At 42.2% G+C, this 18,302-nt stretch overlaps 2 protein-coding genes across 2 annotated transcripts; one reads left to right on the forward strand and one right to left on the reverse strand.

Moving 5' to 3' along the window:
• The first annotated feature begins 432 nt into the window (after window positions 1–432).
• Window positions 433–9,592, forward strand: faxca (failed axon connections homolog, metaxin like GST domain containing a). Its single transcript, XM_068342317.1, has 6 exons — window positions 433–901; window positions 3,672–3,807; window positions 4,049–4,245; window positions 4,824–5,041; window positions 5,420–5,536; window positions 6,034–9,592. The coding sequence occupies exons 1-6, from the start codon at window positions 642–644 to the stop codon at window positions 6,336–6,338; spliced, it is 1,233 nt and encodes a 410-aa protein (XP_068198418.1). The 5' UTR covers window positions 433–641; the 3' UTR covers window positions 6,339–9,592.
• Window positions 9,593–12,655: 3,063 nt separating this feature from the next.
• Window positions 12,656–14,984, reverse strand: pou3f2a (POU class 3 homeobox 2a). The gene is made up of 2 exons (XM_068342960.1): window positions 13,467–14,984; window positions 12,656–12,770 (listed from the first exon to the last, which is right to left on the reverse strand). Exon 1 carries the CDS (start codon window positions 14,982–14,984, stop codon window positions 13,605–13,607), a length of 1,380 nt encoding a protein of 459 aa, XP_068199061.1. The 3' UTR covers window positions 12,656–12,770; window positions 13,467–13,604.
• Window positions 14,985–18,302: the final 3,318 nt, after the last annotated feature.

The following is an 18,302-nucleotide window of genomic DNA, read 5'->3' on the forward strand; positions in this document are numbered from 1 at the left end:
AATGACGCTCTTCAGTGCATCACGGGAGGAATAACCGCATAATTTCTCCTTCAAAATAAAAACACAAAAATAAGACCTGAGATACAGTAGTTTTATTCCACGAGGAGAGAATAAAAATTAAAAAAAAATACTAATTGGATAAACTACACTAGATCTTTAGATTGAATATAGAAAACTGGGAAAAACTGTAGGTGAATCATGACAGAGCACGAATTTGTTCTCTTTTTTAAAGGTTACATTAAAACTATTGTTCAAAATTGATAAAAAAGAAAATAAAAGTTATTATTTTAAAAAAAGAAAATTCTATAATACATCTATTTGTTTGTTTGCTGCGCATTGTTTTTACTATGGCATCACAATAAACGTTTATTTTGAAAAACAGGAAAAACCGGAAGCTCTCTTGAATGTGTATTCGCCTGACTTGACGGCGGCAGGAGGGAGGCTGCTGCCTGCGAGCTCCGAGCGGGCTGCGGAGGATGCCTACCCCGCTGCGGGGACTAGCTCCGCGTGGGATACCCGTGTCCATCCGGATGGTCCTCGGTCAGTCCTCCCGCACTGGCCCCTGCCTGCGCCCATGAAGGCCCCGCCAATGAGGCCCCGTGCTGCCAGAACGAGGCGGAAAGCGGCCGGAGACAGAGAGCATGTACTGGCGCGTCGGGTTTGCCTGGACGCGGTCGTGTGTGGTTGATCTCGGCCAGAACCAGAGCCTCTCCTCCGGCCTGCCGGGCTCGGATGAGCCGCTCCCGTTTTATGGGTACATCATCGCCTTCCCACTGCAGGACTACGGCGGGATCATGTCAGCTTTGGGCTCGGACTCGTGGTGGCGGAAAACGCTGTATTTGACCGGGGGGGCTCTGCTCGCCGCCGCTGCTTATTTACTGCACGAACTGCTGGCCATCAGGTACAACAACACAAAGCTGGGGGGTTGGTGTGTGTGTGTGTGTGGTGATGGGGGGGGTCCTATCCTATTCTGATCCTAGTCTGATCACATCTCACCTACACGTCTCTCTGATCTGCTGTATTTTCACTGGGGGGGGGGGGGGGGGGGGTTGACATTACTTAATGTTGCCAGGTTGGGCGGGGCGAGCGAGAAAAATAAGGAATCGTGAGTGGGTGGATTGTGATGTAACAGAACCCCCCCCCCCCACCCCACAATAAGAGAAAGAGACAATAAGACATTACACCTTTAATGACTGATTGTTCTTTATTAATGGGGGGGGGGGTGATTTCTTATTTCTAATGGTGGCTGTTAGAGATATCCTGATGCTGATCACACCCTTCTGACATAGAGTCACTTTCAGGTGTCTGTATTCAAGGACAAGGGGCCATGATGTACAGTTTATCCTTTATTTTGACCCCCTCCCTCCAGGTTTGAGGCAGACACCCCCGCTCAACAAATTCATCAATATATACCATCAAATAGCACACAGGAAGAGTTGAAATGATTTGACTCTCACAGTAATCTCAGGAAATTAATGTGATATTAACTTAAATTGAGATGAAAGCCCCCCCAGGCTCCTCTAATCCAGTGTTTTTATGTATAAATACACTAAACTATTTATTTTGATGGAGTCCTTCCTGACTGGATGGGTGTTTTTACTTCTCTTGTTCAGTCTGATATAGATTATCTCCACCAAGGAGAGCTCTAGGAGGCTGGGTTATTGTTTATGCTTGTTTGTTTGTTTGTTTGTTTGTAAAATATCTTTACACACACACACACATACACACACACACACACACACACACACACACACGGTGTCAGAGATGTGACATTAGTAATTGAGATGTATCACACCAGATCTCATTTGAAATGAAAGTTGTATCGAGTCAAAAATCAGATCGAGATCCATCACAACGGAAAATCCAATAATGTATGCATTACTCATAAACTGATGATTGTCAACAAACACGAGTGATTTGGCGGTACAAGTTAGCTTGGCATGAGGCAGATATGAGTAAACAGGCATTGTCACGGTGACATCGCCTGCTGTGCCCTGAGTGTTGTGATGCAGCAGCTGATGAATGGAGATGGTCTTGTTGGAGGTGTGAGCTCTCTGCATGCCGTCTAGCTGCAGCTCTCACAGCCCCGTTACTCCACACGTTTGTTTTAAGGAAGTAGAACTAATTGTGGGCTCCTGCCTCACCACTGGCCTTTTTACGGCTGGGGGAACATCTCAGCATCACAGGAATAGACGGCCTCTCCCCTCTGAGGCTCTTGTTTCAGCACTTCATTGCGTGAACAGCTCCCTTTGATCCTGCATCACGTTCATGTGAATGTGCAGCCGTGTGCAGGCCTGCCCTCATCTGTGAAGAGCCTCCGACCGTGTCCGAGTGAATGCACCATCACCGGTCACACGGAAGTTCTCATTAATCCGACACTGCTTCTTCCCTTGTTTCTTTAACTCCTGGGCACTCCTGGGCCCAAAAGTGACATTTCTGTTGTTTTTATGTGTTTTTCTCCCAGTAAATCAGTCAGTTAAAAGGCTCAATATATGAAATTTTGCCAGTAATTTTCTATTATCTTAATTTTCTAAATTCCTTAATGCCTGTCATTGGAAGTGTAAAGAAAAGCTGATTTTTATTGTGTACACACAATACTTCAAATGGTCATAAATGGTTCAATTAACTCCCATTATAACCACATATTTCTCATATACTATAAGCATATACGGTATTATATATATATATATATATATATATATATATATATGTGTGTGTGTGTGTGTGTGTGTGTGTGTGTGTGTGTGTGTGTGTGTGTGTATTATATATATATATGTATTATATATGTATATGATATATTGCTATATACAATAATGCTGACATGTTATAATGAAACATGATCTTAATTGTCTGCAGCAAGACAATGACCCCCAAATCACCCCACAACCCACACACAGTCCCGCTGTCTGTGTTTACACGTCTGAAAAAACCTCCATCCAAGAGTTGTAATATCTTTATCAGAAGTATTAAGCTGTGCACCAACTTGGAAATATTCCATATTTTGTGTTTTATCCATTGGAAGAAAAACAGGGTTCGAATGGCAAATTCCACATAAACATATATAATAATAAAGAAAATATAATGACCTTTATATCAATGGATAGGTCTGAAGTACTGGAAAAGATCTGATGCATTGAAAGAAAAAAATATGAGGGTTAAGTGGCTCAGTGCTGGTTAAAAGAGCTTCGTTGCACATCGTTCTGATAAAAATAACACACACACTGTCTATATGCGGCTGCGCGGTGCACTGGCGTTGTGCCCAGAGTTTACCCTGCCTCACGCCCCCAGTCGGCTGGGATAAGCTCCAACACCCTGTGACCCAAAACAGCAGATGAAGCGTGTCTAGAAAATTGAATGAATGAATGAAAATCAATTGTGGTGGGCGACACAGACACTAACGCTGTTGCCTCACAGCAAGAAGGTTCTGGGTTCAATTTCTTACTTTTTTCTAGACATAGTCAATGTGCTCCAGCAAAACGCAGTTTGTGGATCTTTCATGATGTTTTTTTTTCCCCACAGCTTTAAAACCAGTGGCCAACAGGGCTTAAATTGTATGTAGGTCTTACTTTGGGTCAACGTTTATCTCAAACTACGAATCCATGCTCAACCACTAGTCCTTGCTAATTTCTTTCATCCTTCTCTGCATCTCTTTCATTCTTCTCTCCATACAGAAAGGAGGAAGAGCTGGACTCGAAAGATGCCGTCATACTTCACCAGTTCTCCAGGCCCAAAACTGGCGCCCCGTCCCTGTCGCCTTTCTGCCTTAAGCTGGAGACCTACCTCCGTATGGCTGACCTGCCGTACCAGGTACACCTATGCTCACATAAAACTCTCATTTATATTTTGCTCTCTTGAGGGAATTAACAGTGAATATTTGCAATGATGTGTGTGTTATAACCCTATTTTTGTAACAAAATCCAAAGTTATTTTAATTCCTTTCATTCATTATTGTCTTTTCTGCTGCAGCCAATCAGGGTTAAACTTGAAGTGTTCTTTCTATATCCAGTTGTGGTTTAATACATTGAATCCTGATTCCCTCTCCTCACAGAACTACTTTGATGGGAAGCTCTCGCCCCAGGGAAAGATGCCGTGGATCGAATACAACCAGGAGCAGGTCTGCGGCACCGAATTCATCATCGACTTCCTGGAGGAGAGGTTGGGCGTGAGCCTCAACAAAAGCCTGACGCCCCAGGAGAGGGCCGTGTCTCGTGCCATCACCAAGATGGTGGAGGAGCACTTCTACTGGTGAGCAGTTCATCTTCATCAGAGTGGGGAGGAAGAAGAGGGAAAGTGGGAAGAAACACCAGCTGTCATTTATACACACTAACATTAGAAGCTGTAAAACAACAAAGTGGGTTGTTGTACGTCGATGTTGTGTGTGATAGCTTGCTGACAGTAATAAATAATAAATGGTTTTCCACCTGACTGAGTGTGGTGCACTTTAATCAATATCCGGTGGAATATTCAGGACTAAATAAATGCATAGAACCAACTCTTCTTTTAAGATGCAACCTCAAATTCATCTCTAGGGACAATTTTTTCCTTGACTTATTGAAAATGCCGTCAGCCAATAGAATGCGCGTACGGTATCACATGACTGCCTACCAAAAATCCACAATGAGGTGAAGTCGCGAGTGTTGATGCGTGAGGGCGCACTGTATTGTAAATTTAGATCAAGTTATATTTCTCAGTACTAAATAAGTCAGCTTAAAAAATGTCAATAAGAATGTCTTATCTGTTCTTTCTCTTACCAGCAGTCATATTAATCTTAGAATCAGTTCCATGTTTTTTTTATTCCTGCGTATTATGTGTTTGCGCTGCAGGACCATCGCTTACTGTCAGTGGGTGGACAACCTGGAGGAGACCCAGAAGATGCTGTCGGTGAGCGGACCGCTGAGCGACCTGCTCAAGTGGATCCTGAGTCACCTGACTGGCGGGATCGTCAAGAGAGAGATGTACGGGCACGGGATCGGTCGCTTCTCCAAGGAGGAGGTTTACGCCCTGATGGAGAAAGACATGCGCACCCTGGCCACTCTGTTAGGTGCGTATAAGAAATTTATAAACATTTTTAAAAGTTATTGTGGTTGAAATGTGAAAGTGAAATTATGTGAATTCACTCAAACAACCCAGTTATCTTAAATCTGACCTTTTAAAAGCCTCTATGATCAGGTGTCCAAAATGATGTTAGTGTATTTATGTAACGAAAGGATAAAACAACACTGACCTCCTGTGGTGAAAACACAAACGCATCCTAACCTCTGGCGTTAGGGCCCTTTGGTGCGAGTGTGAGCATCGATGGTTGTTTGGACTATTTGGCATCAAATTCCAGTTTTATCTCAAAAATATGTTTGTCTTTTCTGAAGAGAAGTATTAATTTTATTAATTTTATTTAACTTTTTTTTCCTGTTTGCTGTCTAAGGTGATAAGAAGTATCTGATGGGCTCCAAACTGTCGACTGTAGACGCCGCGGTGTTCAGCCACCTGGCCCCCGCTATGTGGACGCTACCAGGAACTCGGCCAGAGCAGCTTATCAAAGGTGAGTTCACTAAAAGAGAAATCTATCCGTCTGTCTGCTGGTAGTATGAAGACGGAATATTGCAAGAAGGACCAAACAATCGTTAAATTCATTTTGAGAGTTTCATTTTGAAATGCAGAGAGTCCTCGGCACAAAAACATATCAAGAGCAACAGGTCGGAGAAAGATTCTGTGTTTTATAAACATAAAAGTGAGTGAACTGAAGGCGAACAATAAAAATTCAATTTGACCAAAAAGTCACTTCCACTTCCCTCAAGTTCAAGCTGCATTAAGTATCATTTATTGATTAATCTGTAAATGATTGCCTTGATCGATCCATTAATCGTGAGACACCAAAGATGACGCCGTTAAGTGTCCAGTTTTTTTTTCATTCAGCTCTAAAACAAAGTCAAAGCCAAAAACCGGTAGAGTGATAAATGAATCTGTTGTGATGCTGTGGTGTTTTATTGGTATGTATGGTTATGTGAATTTTGTTCCTCTCCTGCGCCTCCTCTCCAGGGGAGCTCATCAACCTGGCGATGTACTGCGAGCGCATCCGCCGGCGGTTCTGGCCCGAGTGGTTTGTGGACCTGGAGGACTTCTGCTACGACGACACCACAGAGAGCGGCGACTCCGCCTGCAAACTCCCGGACCTGGGCCTCTACTCCCGCTCGGACACCTCCCAGGAAAAAACACAGACGCCTCCCTCACGCACCAACACGCCACACGACCTCCCATCGCCCGACAGCGACCCCACAGGCCACTCGCTCTATGACTCTGACATGGACACAGAGTGCTCTGAAATAGACCAGCTGAAGTGTTGACAAAACACGTAGGATACACAAATAGTAAACACTACATGCAGATAGGCGCCACAGGAGGGAGCTGCTCCCACCTGTACTCACGCCCCCCAGCCTCCTCGAACAGAAGATAACCAGGGAGTGTGTAAAGTCGAGGACCCAGGGTTTTTACTGTAGCAGAGGAAAAGCGCCAGCAGAGGAGAAGCAGAGTAGAAAAAAGAGGGAATCAGGAAAGAGAGGTTTGAATCCAGGAGTAAATGAAGCTGCTGCTGAGAAACTCCTCCACACGGTCCGTCGGCAGTCACAAAGGCGCCCTGTAGTAACCATGGCAACTATGTGCGTGCGTGTCAGCCCAACCCACACCCACCCCAGCCCAGTCTTGTTATCCCTTGTAGCAACTCTCACCGCCCGGCCTTGTGCGTGTTTTGACTAAATAAACTAAATCCTGACGCCTGCAGTGACGTCACACCAACAGAGGATTTAAGCGACTGGATAGGAGTCGGTGTAAATACAGAAAGGGATCTGAATCGATTCTCAGATTCTCTAGATAGAATATTTGATTATGTATAAATAGATAGATATTTATGAGTATAAATATGAAAGATAGCCTTGAAATATAGACTCCTGCCTGTCATCTGGTGTAAATACTGTAGGTGCTTCTCCATTTTAATGGACATAATGAACAGAACATGTTGTAGCTCCCCCAAATCAATCCACTATTATAACTGAAATGTTGCAGCAATGCCTACTTTGCATATTCAAATAGTTCAAATACTAAACCGTAATCTTCCACAAGCACTTTTAAACGATTTTTGTTTGTCATATTCAAACAATTGTGTTACCAAAAGAAAACCACTACCTACACCTCTCAGCTGTAAGTCGACAGCACGTCATCGTGGTGTTCGGACCGTCGTTGAGGCCAGTAGCTTTTTTGTCAAGTGGACATTTTGCATTGAATCCTAGAGCGAGTGAAACAATCATGTAGAAATAGATTAAATAGATCTATCATCAGACACTAAGTACATGGATAGTGAGTAATATTAAAAATCTCCCTTTACACCTGACATCATATGCACTCCTTTGTCGCCTTATTAAGTTTGTATTCTTTTTTCTGTACCTTTGGCCGAATCAGCCACACAAAGATGAAATAGTTCCTTGAAGTAGAAAATACCACAAATCAAACTGTTGGAAGAAAAGAAAATGTTTGGAAAAGCAATAAAAGTTGAATTTAATTTTAAAGTTATGTTAGACTAATTGGGGTCTGTGATGTGAGACGCAGGCTTTACATTTGTTTGTCAGTCAGCATGAAGGAACATATTGTGTGTTGAGGCTGCCAATGGGAACACAAGAAGCAACAGACAGGATGTATGCTTCTGACTGTGTTGGATGAGTCACCTGTGCACAAATGATGACATGCTGATAATATTTCACCGCTGAACTTTTCCTCCCTAACACACATACACGTCCACACACTCACTCACGATTCCAATGTTGTTCTGTCGGGTGGTAAAAAGGTGTGTGAGGGAAAGATGATAGTGATGGTTAGGATGTTACGTGGGCGCTTCTCCTTCATGCTCCATATTAAAACTGTCAGCAATAGAAGGGAATATACTTACAATAAGCTCTCATCAACATCCTAAAATATTTGTTACCATATGTTGGTATAGGGGCAAGGTTAGTTGTTGAAACAAGCTAGTTGCAAAATATATGTGTTCATCACGGTGTAAAATAAAGCATCACCAATTTTTGAAAATTTATCCACCAAATTCAAACCACTACAATAAAAAAATATTTAAATTAAAGCTATAGACTCAAATCTCACTTACCGATTAATGTGTAAATTATTGCCTTTGATTAATCAATAAATCGTCTTGCCAATAGCCAAAGATGCTGCTTTCAAAATGCTGGTTATGTGCAACATGAAAATGTTTCAAACAAGACAAAATAATAATCACAATCTCAGAAGTGGAATTGTGGAATTTAGTATAGATTATTGATTGATTGTCATTCTTCCAGAACCAAACATTTTGCAAGTAAACATTGTGGATATTCTATAACTTTTATAAAGCTGGAAGTGTATCGCACAAATCTGAAGCAGCGTGTCGTGGATTCGGGACAAATATGTCATGAAGAGACTAGCAGTTTCCAAAATGTTAGCTTGGTAACAATCGTGTCAGTGTGACTGGTGTCGGTTCAAGGAAGACGAAGATGATGGAGGTTTTGATAAAGAACGTGATGTGATGAGAGTGAACTACTTCCCTCTGTGTGGCTCGGTGACTTAAAACCATTCTGGGTTCCTGTTAAACTGTTGTCTGAATAGTGAGTTCAGACAGACTTTTAATCCAAACACATCTGAAGAGACGCAGCCGTCATATTTGTGTGCTACAGATTCATTTCAGGACGTGATTGTCTGAAACTGAACCTCATCCTGATCCAGATTCAGCCTTATGGAAACTGTTAGGTGTGTTGACTTTAAACGAGTGCCAGCATATGACTTGATGTGTCATACTGTTTTAGTAATAATTCATGTCAGTTATGTTGTTAATCTTTGTTAATGCTGAAATAATGATGTTGTTTTGCACATTTTTTTCATATATTTGATTTTAGGTTATTGTTTTTTTTTAAATCTAGGAGGGTTCTTATTAATTGTATTGATTCGTGTTGAAGTGCAATACCGTAGATTCTCTGACATCCTTCCACGCTGAAACAAATGTTATCTCCTATCATCGCTGTACGCATGCATGTCCATTCCTACCATTTGATAAATGTTTAAATTCATGTCATTTTATCAACATTGTCGTTTTGTAAAGCTACAGTCGCTCCTTTGGCAGACTCAGCTTCTCTGAGAAGGACTCCTCCATTGACCCGGAGAACTCAGATCTGCGTGATGTCATCTTTCTGATCCCTGACTGCAGTCCCAAACTCACCTGTTACTGTCCCTCCATATTCATGTCTGCCGTCTGTCTGTTTCTGAGCAGTTCAAAGGTCGGGAGCAGGAGTTTGTGCCCTGTCCCGTCGGGATCCCCGCTTGTCGACTGTGGAATCCATATTGCATTGTCTCGTGTTGTTGTGTGTGCCTGAAACATTGACTCTCATCAAAATGTGAACAAAAGCCATGAAGAAGAAATTGAAGATGTTAACAGGATCAATTCTGAGACAAAATGTTCTATAACAATAATTTTAAAAAAAAGAATCTGATGAATGTATCATACTTAAAGATAAAAATCTGTATGACAATGGATTTCTTGTAATTTCATTAAACATGTCTGTGGCATTTTCTTATTTTGTTCTTATTGAGTATCAAGTTTAACATTGAAACAAGCGTGGAAAGTTAAATCTTCACAAGATAAAGGATAAAAAGATTAAATGATGTACCCTTCTGCAACAGCTGCTGTTAAAACAGTTTTTAGAAGTCAATACATCTGTCTAGTAATCCCTCTGCTTGTGTGTTTGCCACTCCAAGTCAACCCAACAGCTTTTGTTCTTGAGCTGCTGATCAGAAGACACAGAGTGAGTAAAGAGGGTGAGAGAGAAAAACAAGTCATGGGAGTGCCATGGTGGGATTTTGGGGATAAAAGGAAAAACTAGCAAGCGGTGTTGAGCAGATGAGTGATGATTTTGCCCGTAGCATATCTGTATCCATTGTGCTGAGACCCTGGGAGGTTCTGTCTACGCTAAGACAGAGGAGACGATGCAGAGCTGAAAATAACACGGCCTCTGATGAAGCCTCTGGTGAGTCAGAGATGGCACACTTGGAGGCAGCAGCTGTGTGTGTGGCTGACGGTCTAACACGTGGCTGTGTGCATGATGTGTGATTTGGGATGTTGTGTACAAGGAAGTGTGTGTATGTGTGTTTTTAAAAATATGAATAATGCAGAGGACGCCTGTACGAGTGAGAGGGCCAGGAGGAGGGCAGATGGTCGCCTGCTGAATGGACAGAATCCAGGCAACTGGGTCCTCCAGAGAGATGGTTTAAGATCTAGTTTAACATGCACATAATACACACACACTAACACACACACACACACACACACACACACACACACACACACACTTACACCACTATTTTCAGTTTTTCCCTCCAAATTACAAATAAAAGCCTGGATATTACATATATGGTTGAGTGAAATGACTATAAGCACAGCTTCTCGTTGGCTACTTTATTTCTACGTCTTTACAAGTAGATTGAAAATAGATCAAACGCAGAGATTTGGCTTTTACACAAACTATGTCTGGTTTATTCTGGTCTGGTTCATTCCCAGATTGAAAACATATAATAATTTCATGTCAGGACTAAAGATGACATGTTAGAAGTTGTTTATTCTAGATGGATTTTCATGACACAGTAGGAGGGCTGAATGAACTGTTAAGAAAGCCAGGAGGAGTGGATCAAGATAAATGTACATATTTTATAAATTTATAAATCACTTTCTTTAACATTATGAGACTTTTTTAGTATCTTACAAATAACAGATTTCTGACTATACTTGGAAGAAGTTTTGTGTATATAGTAAGGAATAACCCACAAACAAACTTGTGTAAACCTCATTCAAAGTGTTTGAGATAAAATAAGTTGTGCATGTTTTTAACATTGCAAAATAGGTATTTTAGACTATCTTTGTTTGTTGGATATAAACTATTCGGAAAGTATAGACAGCATGTGTCATAATGATTTGTGCTGCCAATGAATTTTACTTTTTTTCTGTAAAATGAGATAACTGTAAGGTTAAAACATAAAACCCCACAAAACATAAATCAATATTGTCCTAATTTGATACTATAATTAAAAAAGAACCTTGTCTACCTGCAGTCAATCCAGCTCCATCTAACAGCCACTAGGGGGCAGACGCAGACTGACTCCGGCACGAAGAGGAAAAGAAATCCAGAAGTGAAGAATCTACAACCCGAACAGGTAAAAGCTGCTGCAATAAATGACTTAAACATAAGAACAAGAAGGTGGTTTTTGTCTCATTTTCAAAACTGATGATAATTTTCATCTCAACATAATATTTCAGTATAAATGTCTGTGTAGGTTTCAGTATAAAATAAAATAAGTCTAAAATCATTCTGATCATTTCCTCTAACCTTTATAATTATTTTACTGTCTAAAGAAATCCACCAGAAAAAATAATCTCCTTAATAATCACCAGTTCTTCACTTTATCAATTTTTGTGGCAACTATAGCTACAGACAGGCCTCCAGTTCTTCTTTAATTGTTTGATCATTAAAATTACGTCTAGTCGTGATTGTCAATTCCATTTTCATTCTGATCAAAGTATAAATTGTTTTGTATTTTAATTGACCGACTTTTTGAGCATATCTCTCCACAAAACGGTATCAGTGCAGATCAGCGGTGGTGAATACTTTACCGAAACAGACAGACCGAGACGGATTGATAAAATATATTATTAAAATACAAAAAACAAACAAAACACACACAAAAAAAAAAACAGCTTTCCTGGGACTTTTTTAAAGCTTAAAAACGTGAACAGACTGCAGTTTTATAGAAAACAAATACGTTTTAATGACAAAAAGCATATAGAAATTGTGCAATCGTTTGATTTCTTTTCTTTTTCGCTTGATCACAGATTTCAGGTCAATGCTATTTTGTTTTGGTTTTGTTGTTAGTTTTTTTTTCTTCCACCTCAAAAACTCAAATTCAGTTGAAGGATGTCATGTGACATTGCCAGCATTAGAATAAAAATACTACATCAGGCCTTATTCAGATTTAATTGGAATTATGGTGCAGACTAATACATGATAAAATAATGAAAATTCCACGATGCCTTTTTTTAAATTTAATATTAGCTCCAATAAAGATGTGTCAATAGTTTCAATAGGTGATTACGTCATAAAAAGGAACGTTCATCACTGTCATAGTTTGACATGGTTAACTGGGCCTACACGTTAAGGAAGTTTTTTTGAAAATCAAAGCATAAAATTTCCTCAGATTAAATACTCCGAGTATATTTAAATCTCGTTTACATCACTCAGCTGGATTTGAGTTACTGAATTTCCCTATTTTCTTCAGAATGAATCTGCTGGATTTCCCTCAATAACCTTCCACCATTAGATCAGGATATTAATCACAGGATTAAGTGGCACAAGAACACGTGTCTGTGTTTGTGCTTTGGCACAGACTGACAGAGACAACAGAACAAACATACAAACAAACGAAGCCTTACAAAAAACAAAAACAAAAACAAAACGAATCGAGATACATCCCACAAATAGTCTTCTGAGTGAGTGAATGAGTCATAGCCACAGCGGCCAGAGCTGGTACAAGGATATATTCATCAGTTTTTTGTTTTTCTTCTTAGGAAAGGAAGGCAAGATGGGCTGGACTGCTTTGAGTGCTCCAGCCAGACAGTCTCGGTCTTTCTTTTCACAGCATTTTGAAAAAGTACACAAATAACAAATAGTAAAAGCACACTGTAAACAGGCGCACAGACAAGTCTGCACACAAAAAAAAACATGAATCAATACTCATTCTTTATGTCATGTCCATTATTATTATTATTATTATTATTATTATTATTATTATTATTATTATTATTACCATCATTATTATTATTTGGCTGTCAGTTAAAAATAAATTGGAAAAACAAGGGAAATTATTTAAGATTTCAATAAATTGTGGATGCTGTACAATCAATAAACCAAATTGCACATTGATAATAATAATAATAATAATAATAATAATAATAATAATAATAATAATAATAATAATAATAATAATAATAATAATAATAATAATAACAGCACTTGGCTGTTATTGGCTTTGATTTTGACCATCGTAGGGCAGGTGTCTGCCATTTCAGCTCTCTTGCCCCTGTTGCTTTTGTTATGATGGAAAGATGGCGTTTATTTACCCACACAGACTGCGACTTATCATCGAGCCCGCGGCGGACACCTCGCGTCCACATCACACTCTTTCATGACACGTTACATAATGACATTTTCGAGCCTTGGTAAAAGGTAGAAAAAAGCGTTTTGTATTAATATCGCTTTTTTTTTTCTTTTGCTTTTTTTTTTGGTTAGCCCACGCCAGCCGTATCCCGGTAAGCTGAGCAGTTCCGCGGCATGAACCCTCTCCACACAGCTCCCTACGATGCGTAATTTTAGTGATTGAGCGCCACTGTACATCCCCACCTTGAACGTCCGAGACTCGAACATTTCAACTGGCTGAAGTCCAGTTTCAAGCAGTCAGGACAGACAGTCAGATAAATAAGGAGGCATTATTTCTCCTTACGGGGTCCGTGTTTTTTTTCTCAAATTAAAAGACTGGGGTCACTGCACAGGAGTTTGTCCTCCATGGTGAGGAGGGGTGTCCCCGTACATGTCCTCTCCTCCTGGCATCTGTCCCCCAGCGGGTGTCATCCTCTTCTCCTTCTGCCTCCTATTACAAAACCAAACCCTCACCACTTCCTTCTCCAGCTGCAGGCTGTCCGCCAGGGAGTTGATCTCCGCTGCTCCTGGTTTTGGACATTTGAGAAAATGGCTCTCCAGAGCCCCCTTGACGCCCACCTCAATGGAGGTCCTCTTTTTCCTTTTCCTTCCCTGTGCCGCGATTTTATCCAGGCTGGTGGGGCTCCCCGAAGTGGAGTCCGCCTCCTCCAGCCACTTGTTCAACAAGGGTTTGAGTTTACACATGTTTTTGAAGCTGAGCTGAAGCGCCTCGAACCTGCAAATGGTGGTCTGAGAAAAGACGTTTCCATACAGGGTCCCTAGAGCCAGTCCCACATCCGCCTGCGTGAAGCCCAGCTTGATGCGTCGCTGTTTAAACTGCTTGGCAAACTGCTCCAACTCATCCGAGGTCGGTGTGTCCTCGTCTGACTGGTCCTGATGACCCCCGTGCTGGTGATGGTGTGAAAGAGACTGCTGGTGGGCTCCAGGGCCGCTGCCTTGCTCACTAAGGTGCGGACTGTGACTGTGGTGGTCCTCGTCCCGTAGGGGGTGATGATGCATCCCCCCTTGCTCTCCCCCAGGCATGAGACCGAAGCCGGATTGCGAATACACAAGGCTCTGGCCCTCAGACGTCGCCATACCGGGGATGTGCGTGGTGGCTGTGCTGGTGCGCCATGCTCTGGTGTCGTGATGCGCCTGCTGGTGCGCGAGGTGAGGGTGTCGCTGTTGCTGCTGTTGCTGCAGATTGTTGGAGTTCTGCAGCTCCTCTCGGTCACTGTCGTGCAGGACAGGCTTCACGTCCTGTTCTCCGAGGGGACTAGATGGCCAAGGTGCTCCGCCGTCACCGTGAGACAGCGCTGTTATCCACTGATGCGCGTGGCTGAGCGGATGTCCACCGCCCGGTAACGAGCTGTAGTCGTTCTGGAGCAGGGTGTGCGCGTCCCTGTACGCAGCCGCCTGCTGCATGCTCCCGGACTCCGAGTGCGGCGGCGGCGCGCTGCTGGGGGTAGTGAGGACGCTGTAGTGGTTGGACGTTGCGGTCGCCATAACTATCGGAGCCAGAGTGATAGCTGGAGTTAAAAGGAGGCTCCCTTTGACAGTAACTCTTTTGCGCCACGGGGCAGCTAGGCGTCTCTCTCCAGCATCTCCCGGGCGCTGTGCCAAGGGGACGCAGAGGCGCGCACCTGTGGTCCGCCTCGCTCCGCTCTTTATTGGCCAACAACGGTTGACAGATGTGGTTACCCCTGACAGCACCCCGCTCATTGGTCACGGGAGATTGTACAGAAACCCCAATCACTCTACCCAACAATACTAGCACTCCTGCAGCATGCTGGAGCACAAAGTGGAGGGAGAAATCGGGGATGCGGATAGTGAACACAGAAGACTGAAGGAGCTGTATAAAAAAATATTTTGTTGACTTGGAAGTACTTTGTGGACAATCATCTGAGTCACGTGTAGGTGTTTCATGCGTCAAACGGTGCGTAAAAGCCGCCTAAACACTGACTGTGACTGTTAATTGATTTGGTACCATTTATAGTCTCCATATTTATTTTTTATTCCTCAATAAAAAAAAACCTTGTGGTCCTCAATTAAGTAGAATATTTGTTCATTGCTTTGATATTTTTGCGTGGTGAAACGGTAAGCAGTGATCATGAGGAGAAACTTCCAGCTGCCTCTCTGCCCTCAGGACGCTGTCCAGAGAGAGGGGCCGCGTGCTTCCAGGCCCTTTGCTCCGTTGCCATGGAGAACACGGTGAATGGAACAACGCCCACGTCACAGCTGCAATTCGCTCCTTCTTTTCGTTCCGTTCCAAAGGACTCATTGGGGCCGCGCTCGGTCGTTGGGACAAATAATGGGGAGTGAGCGGAGAGGGCAGCTCGGGGCCAAAGAGAGGAGGCTGCAAGAATGGATCCTTCAGCCCTCTGCGCCCACCAGGCAAGCGTTGAGATGTGAGCACCCACAGTAGCCCGACTTATGGTTTTTCCAAATTGAACTACAAAATTTCCTTTAGACATATCAAAATGTTGATTTTAAGTAATATTCCTCTCTTATTTAATTTCATTTACCTGTATATATACTTGTTGCTGTTTTATAAATCATTCCAGCGATACTGAAATCAAAATAATTCATTTTGCAGAGCTGCTCAGAAGCCCTTGTAGATCCTTGGGGGTCCCTGGACCTACTTTGGTAACTAGTGGTATTTAGGAGATGTGATTTTATTGGCTCAAAGTGGGACACTGGCTATAAAACATAACGCCGTCAAGGAACCTCAAAGGACAAAAAAATTTTTTTTAAAAAAATCCCAGTTTCACCTTCAACTGCTGCATCACAGGCACCGCTGAAAATATTTGTACATTTTCTCTCTAATTTAAAGTCATATCTCCTTAATCCGAACAAAAAAAAGGAAATTTTACCTTGCGTCATTAATTCTAGCCTACAGTGCAATTAAATACCACATAAGAACTATTAAACTAATGGATAAATACTTTGACTCTAATGAAGCCAAGGATGCATGGACATAAACTGATACACATTGAATTATGGCGATTGAAAGAACACTGGTTTATGATTAGGATATAATTCTCAGAATTACCAAATGTGTCGCCAGGGGCTCAGGCTAGTCGTGTGTTGAGATGGGCAAAACATATTACTCTAACAGACTAATATGCAAACTACTGGCTGCCCAATTACAGGACCTAATAAAGCATAAATGATGCGAGTCCTGTTCTTACATGACGAAGAGGTCGCTGCTAATTCAGTCAAAGGGCTGGATGTGCTGTCAAAACATGCTGCAGATCCACACACGTACTGTCAGTGTTTCTGTGTCCTCGTTCTATATTCAAGGGTGGGAGTTAACGATGGAGAATCTGAGCATCAAATTAACAGTAATTATATGGCCCCAGTGCTGTAAAGATTCAATTTCTTCACAAGTCTAATGGGTCTAAGTGTCCCCATGTGCATGCAGAACTCTTTATGAGATATCAAGGATTGAAACACTCACACAACTGAGCCAAAACACTCACACACACATTGTCTACACCTATGGGCATCTTTGGGTTTTTATTTTAGGACTTGTTTTTTTTTCATTTGGTGTAGAAGTGCACCTCTAAACCTATATTCAAGGCTAGAACTATTCAAATCCAGATGTGAAAAGGCACTTTTTTTTGTTCTTATGTAAATAGTGCCAGCTGCTCCCCCACATTAGTTTAAAAAAAGAGTGGTTCAAATGTGATGTGGAGCCATTTATACCAGTAAGTGTTTGTAAGCACACCAGCATTCTGGCTGCTTTCACTTTCTCCAGGCCAGTGTGTGACCGGCCCATGTTCCTCCCCCTGTGGGAACTCTAACGCAGGGGTAACTGGGGCAGGGGGGCTTCTTTATGCTGCCGGACACAGGGAGATAATGGCCATTCCTCCACAGCTGGCCCACACAATCAAAGGGAGAGGGGCTTGAAGGATTCCAGCTTTAACCAGACCATTGTCTGGGCTAATTACATCTGAATGAAAGAACCCAAAAACTCACCTCCCCCCTGAGCAAAACCTGCACAGAATACCCCAAACAACCCTTCAGGGAGGAGGACACAGAGCACACAGAGAAATATATAAACCCTGGACTCCTTCATTACCCCTAAATGTAAGCACGCACACACACTGTGAACTCGTTCATTACTCATACACACTTACATCCCCAGCAGGCTCTCATCAAAGTGTTCTGTCTCTCACAAACACACTCACATGTGGCACTCAGCATTAGATCAGATCTCAGCTTGCTTCTCTCAGAAGAGACGAGGAGGTCTTAGAGGACTTAGGTTGAATAGAAAACACACTGAAGAGCCTTTCCCCAATGCACCCCTATAATCCCAATCTATACACTCCTTCTGCCCCCCAACAGCCAGTGCCTGGCTCCAGCTGTAGCCTCAGCTCTGCACAATGCAGCCTGTGTCTGCAGAAACCACTGAGCGGTATCAGGATGTGCTGTTTAGGAAATCCGTCTTTCACAGTCAGAAAATGGATCCATCTTTTTCCTTCACACTCACTGACACAACAATTTCTTCCAATATGATGAGCAGGGAAATGGATTTATTGCTTTGTGTGAAAGAGAGCTGTGTGAGACAACCCTTAAGACAAGCAAAAAGAGGCTGAATGTGAAGCTTGCTTGCTTGATGATGGAAATTTGCAAAGTGAGCATAAACATTGACAGTGAAAATGTTATTTGTGTGCATCTGAGAAGTTGATTAGGCGTTGAGGCATCAACGCAGTTGAGGTGTCAGTCGAATGAGTTGAAAATGTCTCTACAAATTTTACATTTCAATTTTAATCTAGCTGTGAAAGCAGTTGAGGTGCAACAAATGAAGAAAAAAAAGAGTCTTTTATTTAAAGAGAATGAGGCAATAGAATTGTCAGCATGTAAGCAGCTGGACTAACATTTGAAGAATAAGCAGTAGAAGTAGAACAAGTCTGTCATTTACAGAAGCTGAAGCGGCTGAAACATCCTGTGAACTGCAGGCAGTGAAACCGATCAAGTGTCAAACAATGTGAAGCGCACAATAAATGAATGAAATGTCAGTTGGCGTGAATTAGC

The sequence above is a fragment of the Antennarius striatus genome, chromosome 19 (genome assembly GCF_040054535.1).
Source record: "Antennarius striatus isolate MH-2024 chromosome 19, ASM4005453v1, whole genome shotgun sequence".
Classification (NCBI taxonomy): Eukaryota; Metazoa; Chordata; class Actinopteri; order Lophiiformes; family Antennariidae; genus Antennarius; species Antennarius striatus.